General features: G+C 40.8%; 1 protein-coding gene across 3 annotated transcripts in view; it reads right to left on the bottom strand.

The window, feature by feature from the left end:
• The window catches only part of tafa1b (TAFA chemokine like family member 1b), a 532,382-nt gene extending 506,998 nt beyond the window's left edge, over positions 1-25,384 (bottom strand). For 2 of the 3 annotated variants that reach the window (XM_078543685.1, XM_078543683.1), the window contains exons 1-2: positions 24,984-25,384; positions 23,557-23,677 (exon numbers count right to left, since the gene is read on the bottom strand). In XM_078543685.1, coding sequence (XP_078399811.1) covers positions 23,557-23,668 — 112 coding nt within the window. In that variant the 5' untranslated portion in view covers positions 23,669-23,677; positions 24,984-25,384. Of the gene's footprint in view, positions 1-23,556; positions 23,678-23,983; positions 24,108-24,983 lie in introns of those variants that run through there. The other variant, XM_078543684.1, reaches the window with a different exon arrangement.
• Between the last annotated feature and the right edge of the window lie 1,045 nt (positions 25,385-26,429).

Below are 26,429 nucleotides of genomic sequence, written 5' to 3'. Positions count from 1 at the left end.
TATTAATTAATTTCCATCGAAGCAAAGTCTTAAGTAAGTCATGTTAGGTGAAGGCAGAATAAAACCAATAGTAAAGAAAATCAGACTCTGAGCAGCACAATGTTGTCATATTTTATATAAAAGTAATCCAAGGTGAGCATACTATAGCCAGGGCTTCAATGGCCCTGTAACCTGAAAAAATATCAAACATGCAAATTTAAAATAGCTGTTAATATGAAATGTTAAATTGGAATGCTGTGCTTCCATTAAAGCTATTAACATTCTAGAGTCGTCTTCAAGCCACATAAATGACCTATGTTAAATTGAAAAATTCATACGTCTGTGGGGAAATCACTGCATTAAGTATTTTGTGTCCAGACCTCCTCCTAGATTTGCCAGTGAAAATCCTAATTGATTATTTTCCATATATATACACAAATTTGTTGTAAAAACTGGACAAATCAATTGAAAATCCTTCGAGTACTTGCACAACCAAAATCTTGTTTCATTAGCTGCTCATGTTAATGTTTGTAAGTCTTTTTTGTGAATTAAAGATATTTGGTATTATTTTCCCAAAATACATTGTTACAATAGCAGCGCATTGTTATAAAGTTAAATGGCAATTACAAATCTCAACCAATAAATATTATTCCCTCAGCTTATTTAAAGATATAATATGTAATAAACCCCCAAGATATGTTTAATGATTTGTAATCCTCAAGGCAATACATTTGAGCTCTCTCCTTAACAGCCATTAATATAGTCACAGCTATTCAAATTTGAGTACTTAAGTCAAGTATACTTCTGAATAGAAAGATTGTCAACGTCTGAAATCCAATGATCATTCCCATTCTCATGATTACTGGAGGCTAACATGTATAATAAGTTACCAAGAACAAAATAAGTGAATAATTACCAAAGTACAGTTTGAAAAATAAATCTTACAAATAAATACATTTGATGCACTTCTGGTCAGTTTATTACCAAATGCATCTTTGCACATTTTTTGTTTTCACGTGAAATGGTCCCTCTTTCTGATGATCTAACCTCACTTATGCTACAAACCTGGTCCCCATCTTGGTCTCAGCTGTGCTGCAAACCAGCTGCTGAGAGATCATCCATTTCTTCATGCCAGTACTGGGGCACAAAATGATCTGAAAACTCTCATCTTTCTGCACTCTTAGTCTCACGGAGAAGACCTCTCTGAACATTTACAGTCCAGGTTGACACAAAACATGGCAGAGAAACTCTCTAATCATGTTTCAACTCTGCCCATATTTCAGATCATAGAATCACCTAGCACAGGGGTCTTTCAAAGAGCTACCAGTTAGACCCACTCCCCAGTTTGCCCATAGCCCAGCAACATTTTTCTTTCCAAATATTAATCCATTCCCTTTTAAAAGCGATTATTTAATCTGCTTCCACCACCATTTCGGGAGCATTGTTGGCCGGGGGTGGGGGGTGGGGGGTGGGGTGGGGAGGGTGAGAGGGGAAAGAGTACAAAGAAATGTAGTAGTAGGAGACAATATTTTTAGGTAATAGATAGATACTATTCTTTACAGCTGAGTGCATGAGTCTTAAAGACTATGTTGCCTGCCCGGTGCTGAAGAGAAAATTGGAATGGGAGTGGAAGGATCAAGTTCGTGTGGTCCACATAGGTACCAATGACATAGGGAGGACTCAGAGGTTTTACTAAAGGGGGTATGAGCAACTAAACTTAAATTAAAACGCAGAACCACAAAGGTAATAATCTCTGGATTACTACCAGAGACAAAAAAAACGAATTGACATAGAGTAAATAAATTCAGAAAGCTAAGTGCATGGCTCAAAGTTTGGTGTGGGAGAAATTGATTTTAGTTCATGGGGCATTGAACCAGTGCTGGGGAGAGAGGGAGCTGTACCAGTGGGATGACTTACACTTGAACCACTCTGGAAGCAAATCATAATTAGGACCGTAGAAATGGCTTTAAACTAAATAAATAGTGGTGATGGGGGTAGGGGGAGGGTTGAAGTGAGGGGAAATTTAGAAAGTTAACAAAAAAAGACAAGACAATAGTTCAGGGTTGTATTGTGGGTAATGATAACTAGAGCATGACAGGAGGGGATAGAGCATATAAACAAAAAAGAGTGCACTAGCACATCGAGTCAGCTAGAGAAATTGATAAAAATAAAAAATTAAAGCCTCTTTATCTGAAAGCACACAACTTCATAATGAGATGGATGAATTGATAGCACAAATAGAAATAAATGGGTATATGATATGATAGCCATTACAGAAGCTTGTTCACAAAGTGATCAAGGCTAAGAACTGAATGGTCACGGTTTTTTGACATTTCAGAAGGACAGGAAGAAAGGAAAAGGAGGTTAGCTCTGTTAATAAAGGATGAGAACAGTACAGTAGTGAGAAATGATCTTGGCTTGGAAGATCAAGATGTAGAATCAGTTTGGGTGGAGATAGGAAATAGCAAGGGAAAAAAAGTCGCTGGTGGAAGTGGTTTAAATACCCATAACACTAGCTACATTCTAAAACAGAGCATACATCAAGAAATAATGGGGGCTTGTAAGAAAGCTTTTGCAATAATTGTGGTCTATTTTAATATTTATGTAGATTGGACAAATCAAATTAGCAAAAGCAACCATGATGCATTCAAAGTATATTGTGACACTTTCTTAGAACAACATGTTCCCAAACCAACCAAGGAATGGGTGCAGGATTAATTAATGATCACATTTTAAAGGGTCCTCTAGGCAAGGGAGATCATATGATAGAACTCCACATTTAGTGCAAGGGTGAGAAACTTGAGCCTGCAACTAGTGTCTTAAACTTAAGTAAAGACAATCACAAAGGTATAAAGACAGAGTTGGCTTAAGTGGACTGGGAAAATCCCTCAATTTTTTAGAAATATAAAACTCTTCAACAGAAGCAAGAAAATCAATTGACGGATGTGGATAATGAAGGATTTGCTTTAATTTTGAACCATTGGGCTGGCAAGATAAACCAAAATGATCATTTTGACCCAGAATACTCCTTTGTTACTAAAGAAGAAAATTGACAACAATTACAGTATACTCAAGAGTCACACAGCTACAAGCTCCTAACAAATACACTTCATACTTCATTGCTCCATTGTCAAAAAAATCTGAAAACACGATTGATAAAGAAAAACATTTCTTACTTAAAAGATGGTGCATGCACAAATCTTTGCAATTTGGATTATGTTGCAACAGATCACTTTAGCTGAACAGCAGGAACCCTCAACAATTGTCTCAGGCCTAAACCAATGCTATTTCTATTGAGAGAAATGGATCTGTGCCATTTTCATTGACAGTGTACCTGCATCTGAATCATCTCCAACTGATATAGTCATTCACCACTCCTTTCCAAAACACTACTAGAACCACAGTAATTGAACCATGAAGGCAGGTATCTATGTAGTATATCTTACATTGGGTTTTATCCAGGTTTTCATGGAAGCCAATATCTTTTTATAGTTGCATAACAGATAGACTTCTTTGTCACTTTAAGATGCATCCTTGGCTCAGTGATTGCACTCTCACCCTTGAGGTAGAGGGTTATGGTTTTCAAGCCCCACTCCAGAGACTTAAGGCACATAAGCTAGGCTGACCAGTGCAGTTCTAAGGGAACATTGTGCATTGGAATTGCTAATGTAGGATGAGACTTAACCCAAAGCCAGATCTGCCTGCTCAGGTGAACATTAAAAGATCCTATTGAAACATCCTCTTACATTTATTCCTTAACTAGTGTTCCAATTTGTCTCAGTGCTTTCTCTGAGACCTAGCCATGTGCAGATTGCCTGGTGTTTCCCTATATTACAGTGAATACATTTCAAAATTACTTCATTGGTTGTGAAGCGCTTTAGAACATCGTGAGGCTTTTCATATTTCAAATCATTCAACATGCATCGGAAATCTCAGATCCAAAGTCTCTCTTACATAACACCTTGATTTTTCAATAATCACAAGCTGCATACCAGCGCAGACATTGCAAGATGACAAAATTGATTCAACCGAGGACACGTGATTCCAAAGCTATGGGATCAGTGACTTGACCCAACATTCATGTTGTTGAAAATGGTGCCAGCGTTAAAGGAAACCAAGGCAAGAATCAGATATATTAGGGTCACTCAATAGAAGCACATCAGTAACCATTAGTCCAGCCTTTCACCAGAGAATTTTTAAATGCTCAGGCTGCCCCTCAGCTCATTTTCCTGATTCCCGAAGGTGGATTATGCCACCATCATCTAAAGCAAATTGCTTTTTACGATAAGATCACAAATGCCAATGAACTTAACTTTTCTTACCCAGCATCCTTTCACCATGTTTCAAAACATTCATAAGCAACATACAACAGCGTTTTCTAAATTAGTGTCATCCCACAAGGAACTGTTGTCCTGGCCATCAGTGTACATATAGCTCACTCTAAGACATTTTTAATAAGGGTTCAGTCTTTTAGCAGAAAAAGCAGCATTTCAGAGATTTTGAAAAATGTTGATTGAGATTATTGATGATAAAGTAATGTATACTGCTGCTAGAATGATTAACAATTACACTTTTCCTACAGTATGTGGTATAGAAGGCTAGGTGGGATGATCACAATGTTCTCATGTACACAGCAAAAGGTAGTAAATATCACACTGTCAACCATTCACGCTGAAATTTATAGTTCAATTTATTTAAAAGCAGAAGCAAAAGACCACACAGCCAAGTAACTAGCAGCACAATTCTTGATTTTTACAATTCTTACATTCTTCCAAAACCAACAAGGTTTATAATTAAAAACAAAAAACTACTGCGGATGCTGGAAATCCAAAACAAAAACAGAATTACCTGGAAAAACTCAGCAGGTCTGGCAGCATCGGTGGAGAAGAAAAGAGTCGATGTTTCGGGTCCACACGACCCTTCAACAGAACTGAAGTATAGTTAGGAGAGGGGTGAAATATAAGCTGGTTTAAGGTGGGGGGGCGGGGGGGAGAGAAGTTGAGGTGGTTGTAGGGTCAAGCAAACAGTGATAGGAGCAGATAATCAAAAGATGTCACAGACAAAAGGATCAACTTCTTTTAAGAACCTTATAATTGAGCTTCTAATATAACACTGTGAAAAACGACCCCTACCCATACACCACACACCCCATGAAGTGCTTCTTCACTTCCTCAAATATACATTCCCTTAAGGAGTAAAGACCCCCATGGGAAAAGTGGTCCAACTGTGAATAACAAAAAAAATAAAAGATAGTGCTTAGATCAAAGGAAAGAGGCTTATATTATTCACAAAAAAAGTAGTAAACTTGAGGAGTGGGAAGATTTTCTAATTCAGCAAAGGAGGACCAAGAAACTGATAAAGAAAGAGAAAATAGAATGAGTAAACTAACATGGAAGATAAAAACAGGGTCTAATACCTTCTAAAGGTATGTAAAAAGGAAGAGATTGATGAAAGCGAGTGTGGATTTCTTAGAAGCACAGTCCCAAGAAATTATAATGGGAAATAAAAAAATGGCAAAGACTTTAAAGGAATACTTTGTATCTGTCTTCATGGTAGAAGACACAAAAAATATTCTGGAAAGAGTGGGAGACCAAGGGCTCGATTTTCACAGTCACGATCAGGACCAAACAGAGGCAGGACTGAAACAAAATGGCCACCGAGTGGCACACCAGACGTCCTGCCTCCATTCCCTCCTTTGGTCATGTTCATGAGGGCAGGGTAAGGACTGCCCCAGAACCTGCCTGCTCCCATTAAGGATGAAACTGACAGCATTGTGGGCTCATTGAGAGGCCACCCCAGGAAAGATTTTTAATTTTCATGGAAGTGACCAGACTTTAGCAGCTCTTGGGTTTCACACCAGCTGCATTGAGGTGGGAACCATGGATTAGAGGTTAGAACAGATTAAAAGTATAATGTTTTTTCTTCCTTTACAGTTCATCATTAAATGTTGTAGCATTGGTTGTATCTGTGTTCAGTAAGGCGTGTTATGACAGTTCTGTGATACCCCTTAAACAATATGTTTGCCAGATTGTTATTTCTGCCAACTGGAAAGCTGTCAAGTAAAAGAGCAACATTGTAAATGTGGAAAAGCCATCAGGTGAGTTTCAAAAATGTTTGCCTAATGGGTTAAAAGGTAGAGTACATTTCACACTACTAAAAGAGTGTGTAGCCGAGTATAATAACCAAGTGTAAATGTTGTTTCATCATCTTTTCCCATTGCTTTTATGTATTAAATCTAGGCATCTGTGAGGTAGAAATTCTAAAGTCTGCTTATTGATTCAGGGAGATTTATGGGCTCTTGGCTCCAAGCCAACTGCCTAATCATTTTACAAGTGCTTCGCATTGTTCAAATAGCTGCTTTGAAGCATTTTTTTGTTTAGTCAGCTTTATGGGCTATTCAATGGCTTCAAACTGTTATAACAGGACTCCTAAGTTCTGTTCACGAAAGTGGATAACAGGAGAGGTAGATGTTTAAAGTGGTCAGAAGGTTCAACTGTGTTTGGTGAGACACCAATTGCCTTGGAAGCAGCGGGCCGAGGTGTTTTGGGAACAGAGACAGGCCTTTTAACCTGTTCATTCTGGACTCAGTCCACCCCCACTGCTGTCTTAGTGCCAGGCCTGCCTCCAAGCCATTTAAGACCTGGACCCCAGAAGATCCCAGCTGCCAGCAGTCTCAAGATGGAGAGATTAGACCACCTCCTACATGAAAATCCGGCCGCAAGAGTCGAGCAAGAATGAGGAACTTAAAGAAATTAGTGAAAGCAGAAAAACAGTACTAGTTTAGAAAAATCTGGAGAAATACATAGGAGCAAAAGCCAACAAATCCCCTAGGCCTGATGGCCTACATCCTAGGGTTTTAAAAGAGGTAGCAAGAGGGAATGGATAAATTCGTTTTAATCTTCCAGAATTTCCTGGATTCTAAAATGGTCCCCATGGATTAGAAGGTAGCAAATATAATCCCGCTAGTTAAGAAAGGAGGGAGAGAGAAAACAGGGAACTATATGCCAGTTAACCTGTCAACAGTAATAAGTAAAATGCTAGAATTTATTATTAGGGATGTGATAACAGGGCACTTAGAAAATCATGGTGTGATTGAGCAGATCAACACAAATTTATGAAAGGGAAACTATGCATGATGAATCTTTCAAAGGTTTTTGAGGTTATTGGCAGGGTAAATAAGGGAGAACCAATGGATATAGTGTATTTGGGCTTTCAAAAAGCATTTGATAAGGTGGCACATATGAGGCTACAGCACAAAATTAGGGCTCATGAGATTGAGGTAATATATTAATTTACCTTGAGATTTGATTAATGGACAGAAAAGAGTGTGGAAATAAATGAGCCATTTTTAAGGGTGCTGGCTCTAATTAGTAGGGTAGCACGATGATCTGTGCTTGGGCCTCAGCTATTTACAATCTTCACCAATGACTTAGATGAGGGGACTGAGTGTTACATGTCCAAGTTCATTGGCAACACACAGTTAGGTGGGAAAGTAAGTCATGAGGAGGCTGCAGGGGAACATAGACAAATTGGATGAGTAAACAAGAACATGGCAGATGGAATATAATGTGTAGCCTTGTGAAGTTATCCACTTTGGTAGAGATAATAGAATGACAGAATATTTTTAAATAGTGAGAGACTGGGAAATGTTGGTATTCAGAGGGGCATTGGTACCCTTATACATAAATCAAAAAAGGCTGACATATACATCAAGCAACAAAAAATGTTAGCCTTTACTACAAATGGAATAGAGTATAAGAAGAAAGAGATCTTGCTGCAATTGTATAGGGTATTGGTGAGACCACACCCAAAGTATTGTATATAGTTTTTGTCTCCTTATCTAAAGAAAGATATACTTGCCTCGAAGGGAATGTAACAAAGGTTTACAAGACTGATTCCTGGGATGAGGGGATTGTCCTGAGGAGACAGTGTGAAGACTAGGCCTATTTCCTTAAAGTTTAAAAGGATGAGAAATGATCTCATTGAAATATAAAATTCTTAAAGGGTTTGACAGGGTGGCTACCAGAAGGATGTTTCCCCAGCTGAGGAGTCTGGAACCAGGGTCACAGTTTTAGAATAAAGGGTCAATCATTTAGGATGGAGGTGAGGAGAAATTCTTTCACTCAAATGGTTTTGAATCTTTGGAATTCTTTACCCCAGAGAACTGTGGATGCTCAATTGATGAGTATATTCAAGACAGATAGAGAGATTTTTCGATACTAAGGGAATCAAGGGATATGGGGATAATGCAGGAAGGTGGAGTTGAGGTGGAAGATCAACCATGATCATGTCGAATGACCAAGGAGATACGAAGGGCTCCTATTTCTAATGTTTATCCATTTTTTTTATGAATGGGTAGTACAAAGGGGGAACTAAAATCTTAAACCATTAGCTCTTATCCAATTTTCTCAAACTAAAAAATGCATTATGCTAAGTAGTGACAGACTGTATCAATGAGCAATTTGACATCTCATACCTATAGAGGTACAAACAATGAACGTGGAATTTCAACTGGAAATTCTTGACAGTTCAGCATTCGATACAGCAGCTTCGATATTAACCCCCATCCTCCCCTCTCCGAATAGCTGGAAAGAGGTCAGAAGGGTGGATGAAGGGTATGCACAGCCTAATTCATATAGCAAATGTTAGTCATTGGCACTGTGACTTACATTTCAAAGTAAGAATAGGGGAGGTCCGACCTGCGAGATTCTCAGCAGCTGATCCAAAGCAGGATCAGTTCTTTTAGCACCCCTTAAGACCAGGAGGAAAAGGAGTTTTCCCCCAACTGCCCCTTTGGCCTCCTGCAGCCTCATCACCAACCTCCCCACCCACCCACTCCTCCCTGCCGCATCCATCCTAATCACCAGCCTCTCCACCACCATCCCCCAGCAGCTCTCCCAATTGCCAATCTTCCCTGCCTCAGGTCAAACTGATCAGGCCCATTACTTATTCTCTCTTCCCATCTAAAGGCCCATCCCTAAGGCTCCTGGCTGCGGCCTCCTGCTGCCAATGTTCCCTCTTGTTCACTGGCCAGGCTATCAACTTGGCTAGCTGTTGGGCAGGCAGTGGCCCTACAATGCCCTGAGGCATAGGCTTTTATGATCATCAGCGCCTTGCCAGGTTTTTCCCACTCTTTTGCTGCTCCCACATGCCCTCCCTGCCTCCATGCTAAATATCATGGCCATGACACAGATTTCAGACACATTTATGGCTCTGTTTGAAGGCGAATTATCACTCATGGACTTCTGGAATCGGTTTCATTGTAAAAATCTGAACATATGCCAAATTGTAATAACTGGGAGCTCACTCCTTAGGGACTGACAGGAAATTTTGCGGATCTGCAGAATTTAATGTCCTGCAGTATGACCTTGTAGGGGAGTGTAATTTTTGATAGACAAAGTGCCAGCTTCCAGAAGAGGTGTGCCAAGTGACCACAATTCAATCAGTGCTTCTGGTGCCAATTAAGTGACTGTGTCTTTGGCAGCCAAGAGCACCAGCCATATCAATAAACAACATAGAATTCATATTGCAAAGCTATGATGTATGCCAGTGCTGAGTCAGGCTCTTAACACCTAGAATTAAGTTAGCAAGACATTTGCAGACCTCATCAGGTCCGCCAAGGTAACCAAGTGTTATTATTGGGCAAATTTATCAATCCCATGTGGAGCAATGCTTGAAACAACTCCAGTAACAAGTTTGACATACAATTGGAGCAGCCACCAGATTCAGCAGAAGGGCCTTCCAATTTCTCCAGTTCCCCATCTTCATCTGCCTGCAATGATTGGTTGTCCACCTCCTATGGTTACACGAAACTTATACTTTTAGGATCATGAAAATTGTGCATCATACAGCAGGCTCTGATGATCCTGAAAACTTTTGCCTAAATAGCAGGACGATATCTGATTTTAAACATGCTTATGATATGTTCAGTAGTATTTTGGTAGCAGCAGTAGTCCTTTGTACATGGGCCCAGCAGCTTGTTTAAAAAAAAGTTTTGACGGCATGTGGGCATCGCTGACTAGGTCAGCATTTTTATTGCCCATCCCCAATTGCCCTTGAGAAGGTGGTGGTGAGCTGCCTTCTTGAGCCGTTGCAGTCCATGTGGTGTTGGTATACCCACAGTGCTGTTAGGGAAAGAGTTCCAGGATTTTGACCCAGCAGTGAAGGAATGGTGATATAGTTTCAGGTCAGGGTGATGTGTGGCTTGGAGGGGAATTTGCAGGTGGTGGTGTTCCCATGCATCTGCTGTCCTTGTCCTTCTAGATGGTAGAGGTCAGGATTGGAAGGTCTAAGGAGCCTTAGTGAGTTGCTGCAGTGGATCTTGTAGATGGCACGCACTGCTGCCCCTGTACATCAGTGATAGGGTTGGGGGGGGGGGGGGGGGGGGGGATGTGGATGTTGAAGGTGGTGGATGGGGTGCCAATGAAGTGGGCTGCTTTGTCCTGGATGGTGTCGAGCTTCTTGAGTGTTGCTGGAGCTGCACTCATCCAGGTAAATGGAGAGTATTCCATCACACTCTTGGCTTGTGCCTTGTAGATGGTGGACAGGCTTTGGGGAGTCAGGAGGCTAGTTACTTTCCACAGGATTCCTCACCTCTGATCTGCTCTTGGAGTCACAGTATTTACATGGCTGACGCAGTTCAGTTTCTGGTCAATGGTAACTCTGAAGATATTAACAGTGGGGGATTCAGTGATGGTAATACCATTGAATATCAAGGGGAGATGGTTGGATTCTCTCGTTGGAAATGGTCATTGCCTGGCACTTGTGACACAAATATTACTTGCCACTTATCAGCCCAAGCCTGAATGTTTTCCCGGTCTTGCTGCTTATGGGCAGGTCTTGCTGCTTATGGGCATGGACTGCTGTTTGTAGACATCTTGGATGTTTCACTGACCAGATTTCAAGATCTTGTTCTTAAAATAGCTTACCTTACCTTCAACTTTGTTGGTCAAATAATGGGGACAAGGTGCTTTTTTTAAAATGATAAAATCGTGACTGCTGCCTCAAGCAAGGAGATATTTGATCCTCTGCTGATGGTTATAGAAGAGCTGAACATTCATTTAGGAGTTCTAGTTGTGGTTCATGAAAGCAAAGCTATTGTGTACAAGAACCCATTATACAATGTAGATGCCATCAATTATGCATTGCACTTATGGGAACTACACTTTTTGGAAAAATGTTAAAGGCCTATTTCAGGACTTAAAACATAATCTAGGCCTACATTTTAGTCCAGTACAAAAGGAATGCTTCATTTCTTTTGGATAAATTATTAAAATCAGGGCATGACAAAAATGCTATATAGATGCAAATTCTCTGTTTCTTTCATGAGGTTTTCAGTTGCCAAGGGTAAAGTGATGTAATTGCTTATTCTCTTATACATGCATCTGCGTGTTACATTGGTGAATTCCGGATTGAGTGATGTTACAGATGGCCGCCGCACCCCTCTTTTTGCATCCTGAATTTAAAAAAAAGTGCTCTGATGATTTTGCCATCATCCTGGTGGTGCCATGCCTAGGCAACAGTTGATTGGAGGGCAGGTTGCAGCATGTGACAACTTTTTCCACAATCACTCCAGTTAATTGTGCCTGGCTGGTAATGTGATGAAAAGATCCATTATCAATAACGTAATGGAACTCACCTGATTTTTGTCCCACTCAAATCAAAAGTAATGGGAGCAAAATCAATTGAGGTTTATGTGGCATAATCTGCCACATTACCCCCTGATGGTAAAGAGGGAAAGTAGCCCCATAGTTCAGCAAGAAAGCATCCCTTACACATGTGTTTCTGCCTGTAGATCCAGGTTTGAAGTTAATCATGGGTGTGGGCATCACTGCCTGTTGTAACCACATTTAGCTGCCATCCTACCTTTGCACCTCCTCTAAAATATTACAGGATATCTATAGGAGATCTATTGAAATTAGCAGTTCAAACACCCTTGTTACAAATAGTACAAAAAGTGGCCTCAAGTAATTAAACTAGCAAAAAAAACCCCAAAATCCTTTTCTGGAGTCTCAAAAAATTGGTCTGACAAAAATGCCATCTGCCGTTGAAACAATCAACATCCTAATAACCCACAAAAGGCCATTTTATCTCAGCAGGCTGAGTGCATATTGATTTCCTGCTGCATATGCTGGGAACCTGCGCATGCATTCATTTGCATATATTACATGCCTATTTTAATACCTAAAAGAGGCTATCACCTAATATGGTTGACAGCACTCTTGGAAGTGGTCATTGTGCACTGAATTAGTGGAGATCCAGTGGGAGCCATGTCTATAATTATGATTGCTTTCGTCTGGTTCATATTACCAGTGGTGATGTAACTGGTTGAAAATTCAAACTGGGGTTTCTTTCCTCTCCCTAACTGTGAATTTGCATTTATTATCATTTCGAGCATATCACCACCTCAAACTTGAACTGAACAGAAATTGACCAGGTAATGCTGCTAACAAAGGATGGCTAACTTCCTAAAAAAAACTCATGACCAAGATGAAGCAACTATTAACGTAAAGCTAACTCAAGTCATTTTCAAAACACATATCTATATCTCAATGGCTTTGGATGAATAAAACCAAGAATACTACAAAAGTGATTCTGTTTAAAGCATGGCTCTGCTCCCATTGCAGGAGTTGCAACTTTAAAATTTTGTTAGAATATATGTCTATTGTACTTCACAATCTTGCTGTACTTCTTCTTCCTTCAACATATTGTTTGTTGATATTCTATTGCCAGAGTGTATTGACAAGCTTGATTCCATTAACATAATAACCAAAGACACATTTTCCAGACTAACAAATCTAAATTCATTTTTTTATTAAACAATCAGAATAATTCAAAACATACTGTAAAGAGTTTCACCAAGATATGTCAATGTTTTTACTCCATGAATATTTAAATGTTGTAAATTATTGTCTTAGTCATAAATAGTCCTAGAACTTAACTGTGGTGCCATCACTAGTGTCTCCACCCATACTATTTTAGGTCAAAATCCACCAATCCCTGTACCTCATAGGTCAGTGCTACTCTTATTAGAAATGGATTACTTTCAAGAGTGTGCATTGATGGTTGTTTCCAAGATGAAAGCATGATTGAGTAAACACACTACCTTTTCTAACAGACGAAACTTTTTAAAGTTATTGCCTGAAAAGTAATTCAACTTCAGGTGCACAACCTCTCATATTTTCATAGTTTCCTAAATATGTAACTTGACAGAAATATGGCCATAATGGAGCTGTAACTGTATGCCTTAACCTGGATTGTAGGTGGGAGGTACCCTTGCACTGATTATTCCATTAACAGCCTACCAAATAAAAATATTTTTATAATTTAAATTAGAAATTGGGTAGCCCCCTGAGCAGGATTATTTTTTTGGGTGACAGGATGAATTAAACAATATCTGCACAATTTTATTTCACCCATCACCCAGCCATATTTCTTTAACAATACATGGTACAACCACTGACAGGTAAGATAAGTCCACTATTATTTTTTCCCCTGTAATGAACTGGATTAGGAAATCAATTCTACAGTTAGGTTAATAAGATAAAATATTTGACAGAAAGGTTTACTCAGGGAAGGGTGCATGATATATACACGTTAAAGATGTGTATTTTGCCTTTGAGTAGATGTGTCATATCAATAGCCCATTCATTTTTAAAATGTATTCTTTAATGGGATGTGAACATCACTATTTCCCATCTCCAGTTGCCTTCAAGAAGGTGGTGGTGAGCCATCCTCTTGAACCACTGCAATCCGTGTGGTGTAGGTACATCCATCGTGCTGTTAGGAAGTAAGTTCCAGGACTTTGATCCAATGACAGTAAGGGGAACAGCAATATAGTCCCAAGTCAGGATAGTGAGTGACTTGGAGGAGAGCTTGCAGGTGCTGGAATTCCTTTGCATCTGCTTCCCTTACCCTTTTAGGTGGTAGAGGTCACGGTTTGGAAGGTGCTGTTGAAGGAGACTTAATGAGTTGCTGCAGCGCATCTTGTAGATGGTACACACTGCCGCCACTGTGCATCAATGAAGGAGGGAGTATATGTTTGTGGATGGGGGTGCTTTGTCATGGATGGTGTCGAGCTTCTGCAGTGTTTGAGTTGCACTCATCCAGGCAAGTGGGGAGTATTCCATCACACTCCTGACTTGTGCCTTGTAAATGGTGGACAGGATTTGGGGAGTGATGAGACAAGTTATTCAAGGCAGAATTCCCAGCCTCTGACCTGCCCTTGCAGCCATAGTATTTATTCACTTACTAAATGAATTTACTGAGATAGGATGCATTAATATTTGTGTCATTAATATTTGTTGCATGATTTGTTAATTTATATTTCTAATGTATTCATACTTAGCATTTCAACAATATTAGATTCTGCAGATTCATGTCAATTATTTTAAAGCCATAAGCACAGTGGTACATTTTTGTCATCCTGACTCTTCCTAAGTGAGTGCTAAGAATATGAGATGAGACAACTTGACAGCGAAGAAGCCATAACATTGCCTAGGCCTCCACTAACTGATCAGAGCACTGGGATATTTTGCACACTGACAAATGGCTTCACTTGATCCATAATAAATTGTGCGTGTGCTACACTGGAATGCCAGATTTATTGAGAGAGGATAGCTGTATTTAGAGCAACAGACAGCAACAAACAGTCGATGTAATGCCTCAATAATAAAGGATCTATCAAATACCATTTTTCTGGAATTCAGACATTATATGAGATTGTTCTGAGACAATTCAAAAATGTTCCAATTGTATCTCAATGCCATTCCTACTTTATTATAATTTTGATTTGTTTTAACCTGTCTTCCAAATAGTCAGATTTGAGTACATAGATGATAATTCAATTTATGTCACATCCCAAAGTGCAACAGGCCTTTGTGTTATTATGTGTTAATATGTTATGTGTTACCATAATATCTGATAAATCACATTATAAAAAGATACAGAAAGTTAATGATTCTTCAGGAGTGTTAAGTTTTGAAGACAAACTGAAATGATTCTCATGTCTGAGATCTTAAGAATGTGCAAAACTTTAATGATTTTGTGGAACAAATAATCTACTTAGAGAACTAAACCATTTGGCATCAAATGGCAAGACTACAGTATCCCCCTCACTTTTCTATTATCGTTCTCTCACTAAGATGTTTCACCTCTCACATGCAGAAAACACAAGGTGATTAATAGAGAAGGCAATCACAAGGATAATATTAAATAATCTTTCCCATGACCTAATACCATTGATAAATCGTTTTACTCATAGATGATTTGTTTTAATTCATGGGATGCGGGCATGACTGGAAAAGCCCATCCTTAACTGCCCCTGAACAGATGATGGTGATCCCTTTTCTTGCATATAACTGAATGGGCAATTAAACATCAACCACATTGCTGTGAATCTGGAAACAATGTAAGCTAGACTGGATAAGGACATTAGTTTTTTTTTTAAAAAGACACTTCTGTAGTTTCACCATTGCTAATACTAACTGTTTTATATATATACAAAATCCAAGTTTGCATTTAATGCTGCTGTGGTGATATTTGAACTTGTATCTCTGGATCATTAGTCCAGTAACATAACTATTGTTGCTTCCAAGAGACCATGTATAATCCATACTGCCATGCTCTATCCCCAATTAATTGTGAGGGGTGAAGATTAAATAAAACTTTGAAGAATTTAAAACTGAAATTCCTCCCCGATTCTCAAATGTAAGCAACATTTCATTTAACATAATCCAACTTTGAGTTGTTATATTCCACAAGACAATGTTTTCTTGCTCCCAGGACACAGGAGCTATATCATTCCATACAAATACTGACATAGTAATGTATGTCTATACTTGTCACTATATCCTTCATATGCAATCATTATTTCCATTAAATACTTAATTTGTTCTTAATTAAATGTTTTAGCATATTTCAACGACCATGGTTGCCTTGAATTGCAGAAACCTAATACAGAAAAAATCTAACACTGAATGAAACTAATAGGCTGCATTTCTCAACCTATTATCAGGAGATATATAACATTTTCCTCCTTAAATAAGACTGCTAGACTCGCATCAACAATGTAAACTCTGAACAGCTATTTCTAAAACAGCTATATGCTGCAGTGAATTACCTGCTCCAGTGCAAACATTGACTGTAGAATGGTTGAGACAATGAATATACTGCAAAATGTTGTGTGATATTTTATGCCATCAATCTGCCAGAACATCTGCTTTGTTTGTGTACTGTTATAAAGTGTTTTCTAACATTTTAGACATCAGCCATTTACATTGCGTGTGACTATTAGGGATATTATCAAACAAGCTGATTTTATGTTATATTGTATTTGAGACTACATTACTTGAACACTATTCAGTTGGCTCTGCCTATTGGCAAACTGTTACAAATCAATAGATGCCCGTGTTAGATATAATAAATATTTCTACTGCTTGGATAACTATAACCACTTGTGAATTATATAACCAATTAAGTTATTTGATCAGCCTCACCAATGGAGCTTTTTATAATATGCTACTGACCCGATATATTCATTACCTATCAGAGTTTTAAGCAGAATCTAATTAAGCAATAAACACAGAAATTTCAACATACATAGCAATAAAGGACACAAAATATGGTATTAAATGTCCCAGGATATTTTACACATTTTTAGGGACACAGAGCTGATTAAAGCAAAAGACACACAACTTCCCCTCCCCACCCCACAAAGTAAAATAATGTTTTTATAATAAAACAAAATTAAGAGATTGTGAAAAAGCAAACAGAGCCAACAGTTCCATATGAACAATTTGTGCGATACTGCTTCTGAACATTGTTAAACACATTTTAATGAATTAGGTGTGTTACCGTGTGTCAGAACAATCAGATGCTTGATGGTAGTAGTTTCATGTGTGCGGGAAAAGGCCTTTGTTAAACAGCATCTGGCATTTCTTAGTTTATTGATATTCATTCCTCATAATAAATCTTTAAGATTAAACATAGATAAAAATAAAGAAAAGCTATTGCGTCCACTCTTTATAACAATGAAATGGAGAAGCAGAACTAACAAAAGTCATTTTCACTGGTGACTCTTTACAAAGCAGCTTCACGGAATTTATATGCCTAGAAATGAAGCCCAAACATTCCAATCAGGGTGGGAACCCCAAAAATACCCACTTACCTTCCTCTGATTTTTCTGGGCAATTTTCCAATGGAGGAACCTTCCAAACTCACTCAGCACAGGAAGCCGTGGAGACATCAATGAAGGGAATCTATGCCGAAGACGTACCCCCTTTTTACGGCACTAGCTGCCATATTCTGAGACATTTAAATGTCTCAAATCTTCTCTCTAGCTTTTCAAAGAAGTTAAGTGGGTAAGACCTTAGGATGGGTAGCTAAGTGGGTAAGGTGGGTGCAGTTGCAGCTGGGCAGGGTGGGGGTTGGGGGGAGGGCAGAGGGGAAAAGTCAGATGGTGGGGGCTAGTCAGACCAGATCAGTGGGGCAGTCAGTGAGAGTGATGGGAAAGCCAGTTGTATAGTTACCCAGGAATTAGACTAGGATTTTTCTATCCAACATTTCGTGGGTAATTATTCAGGCAACCGTCCAAAGTCTCCGACTCTAACTCAGAGTTGGAGAGTTTTTCCAGTGGGTTCCGGGGAGCAGGAGGAATTGCCCATCAGAAGTTCAAACTTCCCAGGCAATTGCAATGGAGTCAGTGTGTTGGGACTTCCGAGGGGTTCCAAATTACTTCTTGGCGGGGTTACATTCGGTCTCGACAATCAAGAGACCAGAAGATCTGGGCTAATAGTCCTTCCGTTTTAATTCAAACATGCAGGCATCAAAGCTAGAGTGTCATGGTCAGCAGAGAGGGAAACTAAGACTGATTATAATTAACTCATGTATTGGGACATCACCTATTATATTATATCACTTCTGTTACCTTGAGGCTCAGTTATTCTATGTCCACTTGGCTGGCTTCCCATCTTCCACTCTCCATTCACATGAGTTCATCAAAACTCTGCTGCCCAGACCATAACTCACATTCCGTCGTGTTCACCCAGACATACATTAGCTTTTGGTCCACCCTTACACTAAAATTCTCTTTTTTAAAAAAAATACAAATACCCCACCACTCCCATTGCCTTACCCAGCCTATCACTGTACCCTTGTTCAGCCTTACAACATCCAAGAACTCCGCATTTTTCCGATTCTAGCCTCACAAATCCAACTTTCTTCATTCCATCGTTGACACCCATTCCTTCAGATCTCAAGACCCCAGATTCGCGCATTCTTCTCCCTTAAGACCCTCCATAAAACCTTTCTTTGGCCAAGGTTTTCGGCCACCTGTCTCCTTTTTTGGGGGTGGGTGTTTTTTTTGGTGAGAGATTAACCTTAAGCACCTTGGGATGCTTTACTTTGGTAAAGGTGCTATATAAAAGTGTAAGTTGTTTCAATCTCTGCCATCACATCATCTGTTTTTAACTTTGTCATTGTGATACAAGTCACGTAATTATTTCCAACAGGCAAGATGTTTTCAATGGGAAGAAGTCTCATGATAACAGCAAAGCCTTATGAGCTATATTTATTTTACCAACACAGAATTAGCTTTGTAAGATTGTAATCATAGGGCAGATTCTCTACTACCCAGAAGCACCTATGTTCTGATCGGTGATCATTTGTGATGAGATATTAATGCATTTATGCCTGATCTCTGCAGTGAACAAGTCTAAACTCTGACTTGATAAACCCTAATTATAAGACTTGAAGAATATAATTTTGAGAATAATGGATACCCAAGAGTGAGTGCAAGGTAATAATCTCTTCAATCATGTCATAATAATGGCAGGAACTACAACAGGGAAACCTGAATAATTAGAACTGCCATCTGAACTTGCAAATAAGATTGGACTTGAAATCATTTCAGAGTAGCTATTACTTTTTAGTACATGTAGTAAACATCTGTGCTCAATGTAGTTGATGTTTGATGAAATCCAAACTGAAGATGTAACAATTGTGTTATAATCATTGCAAATATTTTGAGGACATATTCAATAGTTAATTACTGACAATAACTTGAGCAATATATGCATCATACATTGTAGCCTAGATGCTTACAATATATGACAAGGCAAAAACACCAAGGATTTAAAATTGTATCATTTGCTATGAGTGAAACAGGAGTTACTTATCAACATCATCTCAAAAGCATTATGTCTTGCAACTCATTACCATCTGTGATATTCTATACACCATATCCTAACCATTCCCCACCCTGTCCCCCAACCCCACTCAGCATTAATCAGTATTCCAGTAATTTCATTTCAGCAATAGTAATGAAGACTTATACTATGGAACCAGCCGCACCCCTAACCAAGCTGTTCCAGTACAGCTACAATACTGATATTTACTTGACAATGTGGAAAATTGCCCAGGCATGTCCCTTCCACAAAAAGCAGGAAAAATCCAACCCAGCCATTTACCACCCCATACACCTATTCTCAACTATCAGAAAAGTGATGGAAGGGGTCATCGGCAGTGCTATCCAGCTGCATTTACTTAACAATAACCTGCTCACTGACAGTCAGCTTTGGTTCTGCCAGGGCCACTCTGCTCCTGGCCTCATTACAGCTTTGGTCCAAACATGGACAAAAAGCTGAACCCAAGAGGTAAGGTGAGAGTGACTGGCCTTGACATCAAGGACATTGCTCTGGGAGTCCCTCAGGGTAGTGTCCTAAGTCCAAATATCTTCAGCTACTTGAGTGGCCTTCCCTCCATGGTAAGGTCAGTAGTGGGGATGTTCACTGATAATTGCACATTATTTAGTGCCGGTCATAACTCCTTAGATACTGGAATAGCCAGTGTCCATATGCAGCAAGACCTGGACAATATCCAAGCTTGGGCTGACAAGTGGCAAGTAACATTCGTGACATACAAGTGCCAAGGGATGACCATCTCCCAGAAGAGAGAATTTAAATTTCTTCCTTTGGTATTCAATGGCATTACCATCACTGAATCCCCACCACCAACATCTAGGGGTTACCATTGACCAGAAACTGAACTGGACCAGCCACATAAATACTGTGGCTAGAAGAGCAGATCAGAGGCTGGGAATTCTGTGGTGAGTAACTCACCTCCTGACTCCCCAAAGCCTGTCCACCATTTACAAAGCACAAGTCAGGAGTGTGATGGAATACTCCCCACTTGCCTGGATGAGCACACAAGAAGCTCAACGTCATCTGAGACAAAGCAGCCTGCTTGATTGACACTGTATCCACCACATTCAACATTCACTCCCTCCACCACCTACACACAGTGACAGCAGTGTGTATCATCTACAAAGATGCACTGCAGCAACTCACCAAGGTTCCTTCAACAGCACCTTCCAAACCCGTGATCTCTACCACCTAGAAGAACAAGGACACGAGAACACCACCACTGGCAAGTTCCCTCTAAGCCATTCGCCATCCTGATTAGGAACTGTACCCCCATTTCACTGTCGCAGGCTCCAAATCCTGGAGCTCCCTTCCTAACAGTCCTGTGAGTGTACTTACACCACATGGACTGCAGCAGCTCAAGAAGGCAGCTCACCACCACCTTATCAAGAACAATTAGGGATGGGCACAAATGTTGACCTAGCCTGTGACACCCAGCCCATGAAAGAACATTTTTTTTTAAAAAAAAGATGCTTCTGGGAATTAGATCATTATTTCTCCTAAAGTTTGCTTTTAAATTCCGAGATGGCTTATGCACTATTTATTTACACCATAATGGCATCATGTTTTATGTTATTGTATACTAGATTGTGAACCTGGTATATATGCAACACATAGGATTATAAAGATGACATAGCAATTACATTACAGAAACAAGCCATTCAGCCCAACTGTTGGTAGTGACACTTAACCTCTACACTAACAGTCATCCTAATTATCACATGTGTCTGCCCTGTTACCATATCTCTAACTAACTCCTTTTTACTTCAACCACCTTTTTTTTACCTATTCAATGCTGACATGGCTTCTGTTTCAGTTACCAACTACACTAATGCATCTCAGTCTCACAAAGCTGTGTAAAAAAATCCAAGTGTCTCTCTCAAATCTAAATACAAAAACTGATTCCAAGGTGAACAATCAGTTGATACCTTTTGACTGTATCCACTTGTTTTCAATACTGTTTTAACTAAGTCCTATCCCCTCCGCCAGTGACTGTCACACAAGAGTGCGGTCAGTGCAGGGAGTTCCATATAGCTCTGTTCTCAGTGACAAATTGGTAAAATCCCCTACCCTATCTGTTCCATAAACTGACTAGGAAAAGGACAAGCTGCTAGCCATGTGGTCCCAGTCCCTTAGTCAAAATTGAATTTGATCAGAGCGACTGTGCAAAATGTTAGTGATATCAACACCTTCTGGCCCCAAATTGCCATTAATTGTGATGACCTTTTATCTATAGCACCATGTCAGTAACTCGAATTCCATTTTGGGTTCATTTTGATGTTCATTAACCGTTTGTGCTGGACGTTTTGACATCATTGGAACTACTTGTTGAAAAAAGTCATGTCGCTTATTGCCAGCTAATCATGGTGCTTAATTAAACTATATCCTTAGGAGCAAACAACTCTTTATCTTTAGCAACGATAACCTGCCAAAGTGGATGTCAACTTGGTAACATGCCGCTGTATAATTTCAATTGTGAGACAACTGGGTTATGGCCGGCCAGATCATTGCCCTCCACTCCCCCCACCACCCTCCCCACCCCCCGCCCCGGCATGGCAATGATATTTCGGGGGAAACTTCTAAATGAATGCGCCCAGGTAGCAGGGCTCGCATGGATGGGTCTCCCTCCCGAGGTACAGGTAGCTGTCAGACAGGTGTCTGTGATGAACGTTTTACAGGTTTCAGTTTGTGATTTCCCTCGTCAGAGGAGGAATTGATACCCTGACGTTTGCAGCTCAGAAGTGAACGTGATTATCAAAATGTCTTCATTGATCATTTGAACTATGTTAGCAGCAGTAATCCTCTCCAATATGTAGATTCGTGGCCGGTGTTGCTTGGGTGTGGATCACTTGCTGGATATGTCCCATCAAACCAATGATAGAAACAGAAACCTTTCATCTGCCCGTGTCAATTGATTTGCCAGTTTTACTTTTATCTTGTGGAAAGCTTATTGCTGTTAAAAAAAAACACCAATGACCCATTTGTCTTACAATTGTTACATATTAATATGTAGAACAATAACTAATGCCTCACGCTCGTTATATTCTATAGACGTTCAAAGCTTTTGTATCCGGTGGATACTGCATTTTCTGTGCTAAATAAGGCACGTCTGTTAGAACCACTGAGCTTCGATATATCCTGATCGCCAATTTTTTCCACTGATAAATTTCCCTGCACAAAGTTTCTTGTCTGCAGACATACGACGTCAATACAAACCAATCCCGCCTAGTGAAAGTCAATAACGTCAATCAGGGGATCAATGGATTATCACTTGCACTCAGTTTACTCTGCAAATTGCAGCCTTCTAACCTCCCTATTTAAAACATTGGAAACAGCATCAGTTATAGGATATTTCTATGTTGTGCAAGCTACAGCTCGGATATAGCAAACCCTTTTAACAAATGCAGTGCCGATCTTTCACATATTTTGGCAGCAGCTCTTTTCTCGCGGAGGGCTTTCTGCTGGAACAAATGGACCGGGAGAATACTGTTGTCATCGATCAGTGATCACCAGCCACTGTTCTGTGAATTGTCCTCGGCGGAGTTTACAGCCGTGGTTTGATCCATTCCCGTGCGTGCCACTGGCGCCTACACAGCCCTGCTGATTTGACAGCGAAAACCGAGCTGGCACCAATGGGTTGGCACTGAACTGGCACTCGCTTTATTTCTAGACAGGTGCAGGACGATTTAAACGGGAGCTACGTCACATTTCCACTCCACTGTTAATGTAGTGGATTGTATGTAGAGAGAGAGAGGGGAGGGGGAGCTGCTTGGGATTTGAATGTTGGACAATCTTGGTGCAGAGCGGCTATCTGCCGGAGATTCACAGGAGGAAGCGCTGAGCTTTGTTCGCTCCGCATGCCCTGCTGCCAGCCCTGTCCACTTTACAGAAAAAGATATGGAAAAATTGCGCACACACACACACACACACACACAAAGATCTGTCGGTCGGTGCCGTTTTTGATTCCCTACCCCTCAGTGCATGTTTGCCGGCTCTTCCTGCCCCTAGAACGCTTTGCGTTGGTCCAATACTTAAAATTTCACTACCTTCCTCCCTTATTGTTCCCTCTCTCGTCATACCCCCACTCCCCCAAACCTTCCCTAGCCCCGCTCCTTTCCAATTCTCTCCTCCAAACTCCCGTCCTATTTGGATCACTTTCACTGCTCCTCTTTTCCAGCATTGCCCCTGGGTCTCTCTATTTGCTTATTTCCTGACAATGTGGTAGGCTGCTCAAAGTTCAACCCCCGCCCGACCTGTCCGTCTCTTTGTACCGGTTCAATAGGAATCGGGTCAGATGTGAGCGGTGCCAGTATTTGCTCTCTCTCTGTTACATATACAGGTTACAGTCAGCTGCACACATGGCCGAAAGTGCTCTTACCTGGCCGGTGGAGATAAAGTTGTTCAAGTGTTGGTGGGAGAGCTCCGTGACTGAACAGCAAGGCGCAAGCTGTTATCCAGATATACAGGAGCAGAGACATTGTAGATACCATCGCGGCCCTCTGCAAAGCAGGAAGTATTAAATAAACTTAGACCGCCTTCAGCTCTCGGAAACTTCATTACCTAGCAAGCTACAAGCTCTGTCTTAATTCTGTAAATAAAAATCCTTGCATATCAACCAGAGCAAGATAGAGATCCCAGGTAAAATCCCGGTCGATGACTGAAGCAGTAACTGCCGACAAAGTTTAAAAGGGCATTGCTCGGTTCTGGCAGGCTGCTGAACTGATTTTGTTTTAAAAGCTGTAAGCCTGTAGTTAGAGACTCGGCGCCCTCCTACGCTGTTTAATACTGAGGAACGCAATACTCACCTATGGGAAAGAGCCGAGTGTGTGGGAATGCTGCAACTACCGATTCTTCATCATTGCTTTTCCCATGAAAAATAGCTGCAGATTAATTGGTTTATCAGAAAATACTTGACATTATTCGCGCCCTCACATTTCCAAAACAGACGGCACATCACTTTACTGAGTTCTGTAGCTATAGCCCATGTTATGAAAAGGGTCTGTACAAGTCGAGCTTAAATGACCCGAAAGATCCGATGAGCCCCCGGGAAGTCGCTACGTGTTGACAATTCCCTCACAGGAGGTATTTCCAGGAGGGTTTCCAGCGATGGTCGGGGGGAGAGGGCAGTGCTCAGCTGCCGAGATGAGGGAATCGGGACGATTGGCCTGAGCACCATTGGCGAGGAGGGTGGACGGTGTTCAGCAGCAGAGTCCTGAAGTCGTCTGCTTCATCCCCGGCCCCGCCATCACTCCTGACCCAAAAGGCGAGCTACACCTTTGTGCTCTCTCCCTTACCCCCAAAGGACCTCTTCCTGACAGTATGCAAAACGTGTGCCCACAGTGCCCTCTTTAAGGAACATCCAAGGAAAGAAACTGTATCCGCCAGACATCAGAGAGAGAGGGCAGAATGACCCAGCATATCGGCTAGTCAACAGCACAGTCCATCAATTAAGAAGTTTAGTGGCAGCGCCGGGCCAGAATCTATCACTTCAGTTGGCGTCAAAGAGGGATTATTTATGTCAAAGTTGACAAATGTCCTTAATGTCTGACGTTGTAACTAAAACAAGTTTTACTACGTGACTATGTGAAAAGGGCGGATATGTTTATTGGGTGTTAATTTAGTCATATTTCAAACCTATTTACTGAACTGATTTAGTTCTGACTGGACTACGGGAGACCCCTCCCCTTTTGAAACTCCAGTCTTTCCCTGGACCCTATTCTGGCAGTGATAGAACCGGGCTGCAGCCACCCCGGGGGTCTCCCCTGCGCCCGGCTTTGATTCTCCCGCCACTCGCTCGGTTCTTACCTGGAAGAGTCGGGGCAGATAGAGAGAGAGAGAGGAGAGCACTGAGCACCCCGGGGAGAGGGTTCATCGGGGAGATGGAGTGATCCCCTTCGTCACGGTCACGACCATCCCCTTGTTACAGTGAAAGGTGAACCATGAACTTTCACAAGGCGGCCGGTAGCTGATTCTATCCATGCAGCGTTCCGAGCAGGCGAGGAATGGCTGTCACTGCCTCTGTCAAGGACACCAACTGCATCCCGCTCCTTCTCACCTCCCAATCATCCCTCTCGATGCACTGCACTTGAGAAAGTCGATATAATGTCCTAGCACGTTAATTCAAGCGGCCAGAAAAGGAGATCAAATGATACAAAACAATAAGCCGACTTCTTTTTTCAGCCGAAACCAAAGAGAAAGCCGCTTGCACTGTCCTTGGCCCCCCTTGTACTTAACCCTGTTTGAATTTCATGCATCTTTCTTCATTGGGAGTAGCACCGCGTCTTAAAGCGAGACTGCCTCTTCCAGCCAGAAATTACTCTGGTTGTCAATGACCATTTTCTGCCGCAAGCAATATCCACCTTTCCACATAGGGAGGGAGGGTGGGGGGAATCCTTTAAAAGAAAATGCTGATAGTTCCGAGGATGGTTTATCCACCCCGCCCCCCCCTCCCCGGGCCCTGCTGGCAGTCCCTGTGGGAAAGATGGTCACTCAGGTGATGAATGAGCGTGCAGTGGTTGTAACTATTGGCGACATTGTGACAAAACAAAATATGGGCATTTCAAAACTTACGAATCGGCTGTTGAGGAGGTCAAACGCTTTTCTGCGCCTGTTTCACTAAAGAATTGAACTTTTATAGTTGATGCCGATGCGTCCCAGTGCCAGGAGCTCGCTGCACCTCTTGAAAATGGGCTGCTATTTCCCACTACTCATTACATACCCACAAATGATCCAGGGACATTGCCCAGATACTAACCAGGAATAGTTAGACAGCAATTCAGCCCAAGCTCCAGAAACATGATACAATATCAATACATTCGCGTGTGCATGTACCGCAGACAGCTTTACAGTTGCGGAGTTACATTTCAAGTTCGCACGTGCATCTTGTAATAGGTTCCTCAGAACAAAATATCAATGTTTCCATTAAGACATGGTATTTATACACCAGCAGGACCGCCAGGGAAATGTGGGAAAATTGACTTTTAGTTGTTTTTCAAAACGTTGCACTTGAACACTCAATGGCTTGATGTTCGAGTGGTCCGTCAAATGTTACTTATCAAATCAATTATTTAAGATTAATCTGAGCTGCTATTTATTCATCATCTCTAATTGTATTCCTCATTGATTTTGCATTGATTTGTATACAAGAACCAAAGTAGGCGTCTCGGGAAGTTTTAGTAAGTACCCCTGTGTTACATTAAAGAGCGTCGATAGTCGACGAAAAGTTGTGTAAAATATCGCTTTTTTAAAAAA

This window comes from Cetorhinus maximus, chromosome 6 (assembly GCF_964194155.1).
Source record: "Cetorhinus maximus chromosome 6, sCetMax3.hap1.1, whole genome shotgun sequence".
NCBI classification, from domain to species: Eukaryota; Metazoa; Chordata; class Chondrichthyes; order Lamniformes; family Cetorhinidae; genus Cetorhinus; species Cetorhinus maximus.
Note: the sequence above shows the minus strand (reverse complement) of the source record. Positions and strands in the feature narration are given on the sequence as shown.